Raw genomic sequence first — 13868 nt, forward strand, 5'->3', positions numbered from 1 at the left:
ATAACGGTTATTTTGGGTCCCTGACCTCAGTTGCACGACCCTGCATCCGCTCGAAGCCTCCCAGTCATTGAGGGTGGCTTCGATGGCTGCAGGTGGGAGTGCTTTAACTGGATTCGGACCGAGGAATACCTGGTCTGATCCCTCTCTGGTCAAATGGTCAGGTGCTCCCGAGTGACCTCACTCAGAGTGGGACAAATTCGCTATGTTTTCCAACATAATTTAGTCGAGATTTGCATTGCCGAACCAGTCTAGAAGTAGTTAGAGGGCTGCCCAATGCTCTCATGCAGCTTGGCTGTCACTACGAACGCTTAAACTTCTACATCTCCACATATTTTCCACCAAGTAGTCCGTAGCCTTGAGGATTGCTGTATTCGGCTTGTAAAGTGAAGCTCATTGATATATACCAGGGACGGTAATCATTATGAGTAAAATAATTAAAATCAGCATTTAATCATTATTTTAGTATTTTTATATTTTTCGCTTTAAAATAATAATTATTATTGAGTTTTATTTTATCGCTCAACGGAAATAATTACACAGGTTTACAAAATAAAAAGGTTATGCATATTAAACCAAACCTATATATCCCTATGTTATTCGACACGCTGAATGCGAATCCGAAGTCCTTTAGTCTCCACCACGTCAGGTTCGTGGTCAGTTGAAGGTCAAGTAGGGAAAAATTCATTGAATAAACCTGAAAATTCATATACATAAGGTTTTACATTCGCTGAACTCGAATCCGAGGTCCGTTAACCTCCATAATGTCAGCTTCGAGGTCATTTGAAGGTCAAATAGGACATAAAATGTATTCAATAAAAATAAAAAAAAAAATTGTTTTTGTTGTCACTGAAACCGAGTATGGAGGTCCCTTGATTACTCAAGGTCATTTGGAAGTCATGCCCAGGTCATCCCAAGGTCGAATTCCGATGAATTTTATTGAATTTTCAGGTTTATTCAATGAATTTTTCCCTACTTTACCTTCAAATGACCACGAACCTGACGTGATGGAGGCTAACGGACCTCGGATTCGCATTCAACATGTCGAATAACATAGGGATATATAGGTTTGGTTTAATATGCATACACTTTTTGTTTTTTGTAAACCTGTGTTATTATTTGATTTTTATTTTTTCGATCACAAATAATGATTATTTTATGATTTTTATTTTTTCGCTCGGAGAAAATCATAATTTTTGAGTTTTATTTTTTCACTTAAGAATAATAACTATTTATAAAGTTGAAAAGGTCATGTAGACGCAACTTACTAAAATTTTGACCTGAAAAGTTTGGGACTTATTCCTTTTATTAGGGTGTCGGTACCACTGAAAAGGATATGTCCAATATCATGCTGGTATAGCTTTTGAGTTGTTTGAAAGAGCATTATGCTTAAGTGGCAACATAAAACTCAATAATAATTATTATCTTTGAGCGAAAAATGAAAAATCGAGTAATCATAATTTCCTTTGAGCGAAAAAATAAAACTCAAATATTAATTATTATTTTTTTTTTTAATCTTTATTGATTAAAATCGAAAAATAAAAATCATTGTATATTCCATTGGGACGTACGAACGTAAATACGTGAGTATATTTAAAAATCGTTTTACGGCGATTACAACTTGCTGATTTAATTTTTTTGTAATTTTAAAAATAATTATTGCTTTCCGCCCCTGATATAGACACCACATCCTGACTAGGGATGGGTAAATTCGATATTCGAATTTTAATCGAAGTTTAGCTCTAAAATGGCGAATTTTTGAAATTGAACTTTGTGTTGCTAAAATTCGGATAAAATGGAATTTTTCTAGAAAAAATCGAATCTCATCTTTATTTCCAAAAAAATCAACTCTTCAACTTTCTTTTCTCTGACAAAATTTGTCATCACTGTGTGTGTGGCACTCCATTTGTCTTAAGATGCAAGTAAAAAAAAACATGATTTTCGAACTGCTGCATCTTGATAAAAAATCTGTGCCTAGAAGGCACTGTTATTCCAAACTCAAATTTAAAAATTTTGTTTGTAAAAAACTAGTTTTATTTTTATTTTAAATGTTTAGAGGCTTTTACGTTGGTGGCATGAAGCTTTTACCTGAGAAGACCCCTAGTAAAATTTCCCGGAGAATAATTTTCTAGAATATATCAATCCTCTAACGACCTTCCAAATTTGCTTTTTGCGGGATTTCTTGAAGTAAGGGTCAAAATGAGCCTTTTAGGCGCGAGCGAATGGGTTAAAATGTTCTGCAAAAGTATTTCCCATGAAATTTTATTATATATGTTTTAAACTTTGATTTCGCTCAGACATTTATTTTAACCGAGACATGAAAGCTTTAGTAGGCCATGAAATAAAAATACGAGCTAACTTTTGCAAATACACCGGGTGTTTTATTACTGGATGGGTATACTTTCAGAGAATGTTAACAAAGTCCGGGCTGGTTTCGGCTGTCCCACAGTGTAGTTTGAGTTTAATTTTTAGACAGGTGGCCACTCTCTTCAAGCACCTCAAAAATATTTTAATTGTTGAATAGTATTTTAAGCACAACACTTTTTAACTATATTCGATTTTTCAAACAGGTGGCAGCCCTCCTAAATGTAATTAAAAAACAAAGCTTATTCAAAACCATCGATTGATACCTATATTGGGGTAATTTATTTAACTTATTAAATAATTTGATTTTGATTTTCTTACATATGGCACAAAACTAAAACCATATTACTCATCTACAGGGCAAGCCCTTTCATTTAACACCTACCTCCTTTTTGAAAATCGAACGAACGATACAGATTTTATGACTTGGTGGTAAATATTTAACGTAAACATCTGCGGAAGCGATTATTTGAATTTGACACCAAATTTTTTTTTTTTTATTGAACGAACGATACAGATTTCAATTAAATATTATTATTAAATATTTAACGCAAACATCTCCGAACTCAATTAAGAAGTTTAAATTTAAAAATTTTTTGGATAATTCGAATTAAATCGAATTTGCACCACCGAAGTTCGAATCGAATAATCGAATGGTAGGGCAATGTCCGAAATTGGGAAAAAATCGAATTTCAACCCCCCACTACCCATCTCTAATCCTGACCCGTGTCAGCGTTGGAGCCATCAGTAAAGGTTCGACAGTATGTGAGACCGGGCTCAGTGTTGGAATTATGTCTAGAACTCTTCCCCCAGCAACTTCCGCCTCGCCCCGCTCAGTATCTTACCAACTTACATACATATATGTACATGTCTTTTATGCCTACAGGTGGCCTCCTCACGTTTAAAGGTGCAAAGAGATGGTAAGTGAAGCACAGCATCAAGAGCAGCGCCAGGGGTCGTAGAAAAAGCTCCCGTACAGCACACGGCGACTATCGTTTGATGCACACTAGGGGCTTTTATTCATTGCGTACGGGTATGTCATGTTATCAACGTTATAAAAAATCTTCGTTTGGACACAAATTACAAATATTTTAACAAATACAATTTAGTTCAGATATCCTTTGGCAATTGTACTTCAGCTTTACTCACCTGATTTACGCCGAATTATTCTGACATCCGCTTGATTAACACTGTTCTGGCAAGTGTGATATAAAGATGTTGACTTTTGTCGCTTCAGTGATGATGAATTATTTGATGGCGTCGTCTGTGCGTCTCTGGAAAATTGCTGCGACTTTCTAAATAGTGATAGATACCGAATGTGAAATTAAATTCCTTTTTGTAAGGTGTAAAAAAATGTGAATAGCTTACTGAAAAATTAATGCATATATAAACGACCTAACTCATTTGCTTTCCTAATTCAACTTTCTGCAAAAATAGGTACACTATTCATTGAGGAACTAATACAATTTAAAAGCTCCCACACCATAAAACTACTTTCATTTAAAAACTATTGCATCATCTGTGGTCATAAGCAATAACCGCCTAAGTCGGAAATCCTGAATTCGAGAACGTAATAAACATTTGGACTGTAATGCTAACCTTATAGGGAAACCAAAATATGTTCGTCTATACACATGGAATAGTAGTTGCAGAATCCGACAGCTATAGGCAAATCTCCGGAACCGTGCGATTCAACGCTAAAAAAGCGTAAATTTTTAAATTGAACGCACACAAATAACTTCAAATTGTTTGAAATCTATTGAGGAAACATTAAATTCTTGCGTTATTCATTTTTTTTTTTAAATCCTTAAAGTAGAAATAAGCAACAAGAATTAACAAGGCGAACTTAGCATAGTGCGTAGGCAACTGGCTGAGTCAGTGGGATCGTCGGTTCCAATCCTACTGAAAGAAGTCTGACGAGGAAATGTGATGATTTCCGAAATAGCTATCACTTCTAGCATTTTTTCAAATTAATGTTCCTTTTCCACAATAAGTTTTCATTAAAAAACGGCCTTGAGCTCAATAAAAATTGTTGAATATAATTGTTATAAGGCCACAAAATAACAAAAACAAATAACTTAAGGACGAGCACACCTAAACGTTAAACATTCTAATAATAGAAATATAAACAAAAACCAACAAAACCAACAACCACATGATCAAGTGAATTGCAGCGGAATAGCTGCGCTTGATTGTAGTTGGCTTAGCAAATGAAAATAGTGGAAATAAGTAATAAGAATTAACAAGGATCGTCGGTTCGAATCCTACTGAAAGAAGTCTGATGAGGAAATGTGGTGATTTCCGAAATAGCTATCACTTCTACCATTTTTTCAAATTATTGTTGCTTTTCCACAATAAGTTTTCATTAAAAAACGGCCTCGAACTCAATAAAAATTGTTGAATGTAATTGTTAAACTTAAAGAGTTATAAGTAAAAACGATAATTTCTTAAAACTCAATGTTAGCGATACTTCTAGAGGGCGTGGTTTTTGTCCGATTTCAAAAAATTTCAAGACAGTATTTAAGAAGGTCAGGCGCAATGTGTATATCAAATTTGGTACCCAAACTCGTGGCCGTATTTTAGACAAAATTTATTTTATGTATTTAGCGTTTTCAACGAGCCATTGACGCAAAGACCTATTCCGACAATATTTGTTGTATTTTCAGTATTTTCAATGGCACGCAGCTGTAGAGGGTATTATGTTTATCTTAAATGTATAATTAATATGTGTATAAACAAATGAGAACAATTTAGTAATTGCTGAAAGTTCAGAATGGAAAAGAACTTGAAAAATTACACTGTTGATCTTATCTTACTAATATTATAAATGTGAAAGTTTGTATGTTTGGATGTTTGGGAAATCATCACGCGGAAACGACTGAACGGACGTGCATGAAATTTGGTACGCAGATAGCTTATGGGCCAGATTGGTTAATAGGCTATTTTTTAAGAGTTGCCACCTGTTGAAAAAGTTAAATTTATTTAATATGCGGGAACGACTGAATGGATTTGCATGAAATTTTGCAAGCAGATAGCTTATGACCTACAGTGAAAAATAGGCTAATCTTTTGGAAGAGTTGCCACCTGTTAAAAAAGTTTTAATTACATTAATACGCGGAAACGACTGAACAGATTTGCATTACATTTCGCACAGAGATAGCTTATGACCTATGTTGGAAAATAGGCTACTATTTTAAGAGTTATCACGTATTAGGAAAGTTTAATTAAATTAATACGCGTAAATGACCGAACTGATTTGCATGAAAGTTTGCACACAGATAGCTTATGACCTAGACTGGAAAATAGGCTACTTTTTTAAGAATTGCCACCTGTTTGAAAATGAAATTTTGTTCAAAGATGGTTTATGACCCGGTTTGAAAAATAGGCTACTTCCTTAACCGGTTTTCTGATCACAACGAAATTTAGTACACTTACTACGGATTTCGGAAGGATGGTCTTAGACTGAAAGTAAGTCCGATAACTCAAGGCCCCTCCCATACAAATTGGAATTTTCATATTACATACATATCTCTGGAAGTATTTGTGGGAGAGAACTGAAACTTGGTATAGTGATATGTATGTGAAATCAATGATGGCATTAATCGATTGATGTTATAATTAGTTAATTCCATTAAATTCAAACTGATTACAGTTAATCATGATTAATTTTAATCTGGCTAAACAGTTAATCGTAACCGCGATTAAAAAATTAATTTTTAATCATTAACTCTTAATTTGATCAAGTAGGTTTGGTGATTCATTGAGTTATGCTGGAATTCCCCTGTGCACACAAAGCAAGTTAATCTGGTATGGCTAAGTCGGGCTTCCTCATCAATCTAAGCAATTTGGTGTGCATTTTCATTAAGATATATACCAACAAACGTTTTACAAACCAGGTTTGTAAATGTTCCCAGTTTATGTATTACTAATAACAATAATTATAATTTTTTTATATTATGTGTTTTTTATAAGCGTAAAACACAAAATAATTACTATAACTGGTGTTTGGTTTTAAACTCGGACAAACTAGACAAATTAATCAGATTTTATTTTTAACTAGCTATACCCTGCCACTGCTGTGGAATTCCAGTTACATGGATGATAAATTATAAACGAAACAAAGCATACGTTTCATATGAGTTTGATTTTGTAATAAGTACTTGTGTGCACACAATATTTGTCGTATTTCCATTCTCTGCATTGATATCAAGGATATCTGGTTTGCCGACACGGGAGCACGCAACATCTAAGAACCAATCCGCATCTCACTCTAAACCACACTTTTCCAAAGGATAACCTTGAGCATTAGTGATTGTGATTCCGAATGTCAATCGAATTGGGAATTGTATTCTTTAAAATTGAAATGGTGTATCGGTCGGAACCATGGGAATTCTTCACCTTTGAAAGGCCACGTAAAAATCTTTACTTACACAACGTTCTTCATCAATTTCTTAACTGCGAGTCGCGTACCGTTGCGGAGTTTTTGCTGATTAATATAACGTGATAATTGGCACACCTATTTTCAATTCAGTATGTGGGGTCATCCCTGGAAGATCAATCGAGTTCAAAAATTCCGTTAGATAATTAACTGATTCGTCTTCTTCCACAACGGTGTTTATCGACGCATATGTTATTGTTTAAGCGACTTATACATTTCCCGCTTAAACAAAGAACGGCGGACACACAGACGCACTTGTTTTTAAAGGTACTTCGCTCGTGTTTAAATGGGTATGCATTTTTTATGCAATTCTCAAATATCTCTTCGCTGAACTTAGTGAAGTGATAAGTCGCTGGCATTTTCAGCTATGGTCAACGCTAACCCAGCTTGGCTATCACACTGTGCTTTGAGCATCACCCACACTCCACTCCCGGAGTAATTTTTGGAATGGTATTAAGCTACTGCTTACAAACCACACCGGAGCTCTGCACGAATGCATCCCTGGATAAATCCCAGCTCATTGCCCAGCAGGCTAAGGCAGCTAGAGCATGACTACTCCAATGGAGTCCCACAATGAATACACGGTGAAACGGTCACATCTTGCGCTACCGCTTCATCTGCCTGCCCGCATATCTCTCTCTCTTTCTCTCTCGCATATCAGGCATACGAAGTGCGCGGCTGACTTGATGTGCACTATAAACCATACGGACTCATTGAGCTCAATACACAAACACTCGCAAAGGTAATGCCTACCTCCCCAACTACTCTAACTCGACCACAACTCTAAACCTCAGTTCGAATCGTCCCATACGATATCGTATTACTCGTCACGTAAAAACAAATTTTTCAGATTATGACGTACGTGAACGTAGTCTTTGTCTCATTCAGCTTATATTGCCTGACGTATCACGTAATTTTCTTTCGTATGGTTTACGATCCGTGCACGGATGTTACGATTTGAGCCCTGGTCTCCCGCTCTCCCTCAGCTAAACAGTTGTCACTTTGAATGCTGGATTGAATAACACTAGTGGTGTTCACCAAAGTGAGCAAGTTACCTGGCAGTCTGGTCAAAGAGCAGACCAGCTCAAGCAACGACTTATTCGCAGCAAGAATAGCTCGTTCACTGAGCCTGTAACTAATTTTCTTAATTAAGAAACATTCTTTCCATCAGTTCTCCTTTCGATGTTCCTTAGTTACACAAATTATCCGGCAATAGAATTCGTCATAATCTCTCGTTAGCTGGCAGCTTTCAGTTCCTAATGTCCAGTACTTGTCGCGAAAATCCCTCGGTTGCAGTGTATATATGTATGTTCGTCTAGCCACAATGTTGACTATCTCAGGTAAGCATTTATCTAGTGTTCATCAAGAAATTACAGACAATATTTTCGTAAAATCTCCTGAGGGCAATATCAATACATTCCCGAATGGTTAAACGTTTCCATGCAAATCCCGCGACAAGGGATCAAGGACCTCAAGCAAAGTTTTTATGTGCCATCGTGCACTGATCTCAAATAATTAGTTTAAATTTTTGTACTACTTTTTCCATACCGGATGTTCTGGAAATATTGCAAGTAGGAGTTTCGATGATTGATATATTCAATGGCAGCTTAAGAGCTGAATTAGCAATGTTTCCACCTGGTAGCAATTCCAGGCGAAGCGATAGCTAAGGCTATGTAATTGTTTGAACGAACCGTTGCCACAAATAATCAATCTTATTTGGCGCTGGAAACGCCAATTGGCCGAGAACGCCAGTCGTTTCTCTCTGTGCCAACCGACGACAATGGAAAATGCCCCGCGAAGCCAAGTTCTTATCCACTTGGTCTCTCCCTCTTCCTCTGCCTCCACCAGCGGATTGCGAGTTTAATTCTTTCAGAACTGGAACGTCGCTTTCGAACGACGTGGCCAAGCCAGCGGAGCCGCTATATTTTCATTGGCTAAACTATGTCCATTTCGTTGTAAAGCTCATACAACTCATCGTTCTATCGTCTGCGGTACTCCCGCGCCAACGCGCAGAGGCCTGTAAATCTTCCTTAAGATCCTTCTGTCCAATACTTCAAGAGCCGCCTCATCGAATGTTGTCATTGTCTAAGCTTCTGCGCCATATACCAGCATGGGCATGATGAGTGACTTATAGAGTGTGGTTTTTGTACGTCGAGAGAGAACTTTACTCCCGAATTGCCTATTCAGTCCAAAGTTGCATTTGTTGGCTAGAATGATTTTGCATTGGATTTCCATACTGACATTATTATCGGTGTTAATGCTGGTTCCCAAGTAAACGACATTCTCTACTTTCTCGATATTACAACTGGCAACAGTAATGTGGGTGTCAAGGCGGGGCTGCTCTGACTCTTTGTTTGATGACAGGAGATACTTCGTCTTGTCTTCGTTGACCACCAAACCCAATCGCTTTGCTTCTTTACCCAACTTGGAAAAGGCAGGACAGACTTCGACGTTTTTGTTACCGATGATATCGATGTCATTGGTATACACCTATACACCAGAAATTACACGCCCTTGTAAAAAATTGTTCCTGAGTGGTTCAGGTCTGCAGCTCTTATTATCTTAACACTTGCATCATGCGATCGTAAATGCCCATCTGAATTCGCTTTAATTTGGGAATGTTTGTTTGGACATATAAAAGGAGTTCACAATAGTAATAGTAATCATAATCATAACAATATTATCTGATGTTATTCAAAATTTCTTTACTCGCAATATACTTAGGCCAAAAACATAGTGGAGCGGCGAGCAAAGAGCATCGAGCAAAGCGTCGATTTCAAACGCACATGTTTCAATGGGAGAGCCATATATCCAGTACTTCTATATTGATAGTAACGTATCTTCACAATGTGTTTTAATTCCGCAATCCAAGGCAGACAGCCTATCAAATAAATGTTTGCTTGTGTTAGTATAAATGTGTATTTGTGAACTATTACAAACAAACCACTGTCAAGTCACTCCAGGAGCGGTTTAAATTACAAATTAAAAAAAAAATAGAAAAATAATATAACCAAAATTTTTTCCCTGAACGTGATTGGGGCGAGCTTTGTGGTAACCGGCGGCCCGTTTTCCCTGATACGGCTCATTTTTAAGTAAATAGTGTAACATACTGACGTTTGCAACACGATTCCTTTTTCCTTACTTTTTTGTTCAAAAGTTAAACACAATTTTTTTTTTGGCTTTAATTAAAATTTAATTTTCTAAAATATTGACGGTTACTGCACCGCTCGTGATTTTTTATTCTTTTCAAATGTCACTCTGAGTACATTGGTTGGCTGGTTTTCTCGTTCTATCATTATATATCTGCACTCTAATGTAGGCGGATGTACTTTCAACGTACTGCCAATATAGAAGTATTACATATAGTGGGAGAGCGTATAGTGAAGAGCAAAGCGTACACACACTTTTTTAATTGAAGCTTCACTCGCCGCTCCACTATGTTTTGACCTATGGCGCTATGGCGACCGAACGAAATTGTTTATAATTCAAATTTAACTGTTTTATAATGTAAAGGAATGGTGACAACAATTTTAAGTTTTCATTATTTCATTTCTCGGGATATTTTTATGTTTTCGTTACGCTTTTTATCATTTCTTCATTTTTATCCGTAACTTTTTATTAATTTTTTTCCATTGCGTAATTTGTATACCAACTTATCACTTCGTTTGATAAGATATCGTAAATTCTCTTTTTTCAAACTGTCCGGATTTGGATAAGTAGAAACATTAAAAGAAATTCTCTAGTAAAGCTTTCCCAATCACTTTCCGCTTCGAACCAGTTATAATACTTCATTTAATTTCAATATTTTCAGTTTATTTTACATATTGCATAATCCTATTTAGAATATTTGCAAGTCAAGATTTCTCAAATACCTTTCGTTTGGTACCCATATTGTAACATTTCATTTATTTTATCAATTTAATTGAGTTAAATTTTCAAACAGGTGGCAAACCTCCTCAAACATATTTTCGGCTGTAAGTCTTCTTAAAACTATTTAGTTTGATGCCCACATTGCAATATTCCGTTTATTTAATCAATTTAACTGAGTTACAATTTTAAAATAGGTTCCAACCCCCCTCAAAAATATTTCCAGCAGTCATGTTTTTTAGACCCCTTTAATTTGATTCCTATATTGTAATAAGTCATTTATTTTATCGATTAAATTTAGTTAAATTTTCAAAAAGGGAACAACCCTCATCAAAAATATTTTCGGCTGTAAGCTTTCTTAAAACTCTAAAGTTTAATACCCACATTGCAATATTTCATTTATTTTATCCATTTGACTGAGTTAAAATTTTCAAATAGGTGGCAACCCTCCTCAAAAATATTTCCAGCAGTTATCTTTCTTAAACCTCCTTAATTTTTTAACAGGTGGCAACCCTCCTTTAAAATATTTTCTACTGTAAGCCTTCTTAAAACTCTTTAGTTTGACACCCACATGGCAATATTTTATTTATTTTATCAATTTGACTGAGTTAAAATTTTCAAATAAGTGGCAACACTCTTCAAAAATATTTCTGGCAGTTATCTTTCTTAACCCTCTTTAGTTTGATACTAATATTGTAAAATTTCGTTTATTTCATCAGTGTAATTTAGTTAAACTTTGAAACAGGTGGCAGCCCTAATCATACATATTTTCGGATGTAAGCCTTCTTAACACTCTTTAATTTGATACCCACATTGCAATATTTCATTTACTTAATACACTTAACTGAGTTAAAATTCTCAAATAGGTGGCAACCCCCGTAAAAATATTTTCAGCTGCTATCTTTCTTAAATCTCTTTAATTTGATACCCATATTGCAATAATTTATTTATTTTATCAATATATTTGGGTTTAAAAATTTTCAAATAGATGGCAACCCTCCAATTTTTTTGCGATATCATTGGTTCAGGTATTATACCGAACAATACAAAAAAAAATTATTCAAATCGGTTCAGAAGTTCTCGAGTTTTGGCGACCGTGACATACGAACACAACATTTTTATTAATATAGATTGGATTAACGATTAATGTTTTAAATTAATTAAACGTAATCGCAGCCAGCGATTAACGATTAAAAAATGTTATCATTAATCGTACAGTTGATTACGAATAATTAATTTTAATCGTCAAACGCGATTAACATATTAATCGTTAATTTTTAATCGTTAATCAGATTAACAGTTTCCCAACGCTGTGTGAAATCATGTTCATATTCACGGAGAAAAAGGAACGCTTTTGGAAAAGAGGCGTAGCACCTCCCATAGTGATTGAAAGTTTCATATTGCATATCTCTTCAAATGTTTGGGCTAAAGCACTCAAGCTTGGTATGGAAATACATATGTATGTATGTATGTGAAACTAATACCATACTCATGGAGAAAAATGAGAGCTATTGGAAAAGGTGGTGTGGCAGGCAACTCCCATGCAAATTGATTTTTCTATGCTGCATATCTCTGGAGGTGTTTATTGCAGAGGACTGGAACTTAGCACCGAGATGTGTATACAAAATTAATTCCATACTCATGGAGAAAAATTTGCGTTATTCGAAAAGGGGACATGGTTCCTCTCGTAAAAATTTACTGTTTTATACTGCTTATCTCTAGAGGTGTTCATGGTAGATTACTGGGACTTGGTACTGGGGTATGTAAAATCAATTCTAAATTTATGGACGAAGATTAGGGTTATAAGAAATAGGGGCGTGACACTTCCAGTACAAATTTACTTTTTCTTGCCACATATCCCTGGAAGTGTTTGTGGAAGAATACTGGAACTTGGTATGGAGTTGTGTATGCAAAATGTATCAATTGCTCATAAAAAAAAGGGAATTATTAAAAAAGGAGGCATGTCGCCTCCCATACATACTAAACACTTCTTAATACATATCTCTGGAAGGATAGAAAATTTCTCGAAGTATTTTAAATTTGTTATGGAGATTAATTTAATAAGTGCCGTACTGACAGAATAAATTTCATTAAATGGAAAAGGGAGAGCCGGGTTCGGCCTTATAATCTAAAGCTCTCTTGAGGCATTTGCTACAGTAATGAGAAGTGGTATTTTACTAGGTTACTAAATTTGAGTTGGAAATATTAGAACCCGCCGTGGCACCTCCAAGAAGGTTACACGTTCACGCGTCGTATACCTGGAACCATTTTAAGGTAAACTTAGAGGTATTGATATCTTAGGTATGCCTAGCGCGCAGACGAGATTTTATAATTTCATAGTTTTAAACGGCCTAAATACCTTAACTCGCTTAAAAAATAACGAGCTATAACGAAATGGACACAGAAATAAAATCTAACATCATTAAATTATTTTTCGTATTTGTATAAAAGCGCGGGGTGAGACCCGCGGGTATAAGCTAGTATGCACATATTTATGTACGTATGTATGTAAGTACTCGCCCTGCAAAAATTCGAGGACCAGGTGGTCCACTGGGTCGTAGTTTTAAAGTATGAGCAAAAGGGCCAGGTTGCATACTAGTAACTTGTTATGCTGACCTGGACCACTTCAAACGAAAAAAACTGATATATGTCTCCTTTCAGACACGTCAAGTCTTGAAAGCAATTTTTTTCGCATTCTCTTTTGTGTTTTCTATTTGCTTCCACACGCGTCAACTTTAATTGAATTCAAGTCCTTGGTTCTTTAAATGGGAAGCAACGAAAAGATCAAAAGAGACAAAAAAACTTGAAACGAATTGAAGGTACGGAGGTATCTGTACTCTTCCCCTCTCTTCTCACCTCCTTCGCCTACGAACGAGTAGACTTGAAAGCAAGACTTGAAAGCAGACGTGTCTGAAAGGGGACTATGTGTTGAACACCACCTCTTCGTGGCCGATCGTCAATATTATTCGGTTGCCGAATGTGCCAGGGTCCAAAAGGAGTAGTTGTCTAGGTGGTCCCATGTTTGCAGCGTTGGACCAGAGGTGGTCAGTTCCAATGACATCGCAATGTTAATGTAATCATATTTTTTCCATATATTTGGACCATTTTGGTTACTAGTGTAGCGTATTTAATTATAGAATTGTATTTTTAAAAGGAATTTTATTTTTATATAAACTTAATTTTAATTTAACGTATTTTAAAT

The 13868-nt window shown here is 35.7% G+C and overlaps 2 protein-coding genes across 2 annotated transcripts in view; both read right to left on the bottom strand.

Moving 5' to 3' along the window:
• Nucleotides 1–3589, bottom strand: part of LOC118749270 — a 129462-nt gene extending 125873 nt beyond the window's left edge. The window contains exon 1 of the mRNA XM_036484070.1: nt 3511–3589. The gene's annotated coding sequence lies outside the window, so the exon portion shown is untranslated. The remainder of the gene's footprint in view (nt 1–3510) is intronic.
• Nucleotides 3517–13868, bottom strand: part of LOC118749269 (cysteinyl leukotriene receptor 1-like) — a 40878-nt gene continuing 30526 nt past the window's right edge. Inside the window, exon 2 of the mRNA XM_036484069.1 lies at nt 3517–3656. Coding sequence (XP_036339962.1) covers nt 3609–3656 — 48 coding nt within the window. The 3' untranslated portion in view covers nt 3517–3608. The remainder of the gene's footprint in view (nt 3657–13868) is intronic.

Source organism: Rhagoletis pomonella, unplaced genomic scaffold, assembly GCF_013731165.1.
Source record: "Rhagoletis pomonella isolate Grant_MI unplaced genomic scaffold, Rhpom_1.0 Rhpom_scaffold_00014, whole genome shotgun sequence".
Lineage (NCBI taxonomy): Eukaryota > Metazoa > Arthropoda > Insecta > Diptera > Tephritidae > Rhagoletis > Rhagoletis pomonella.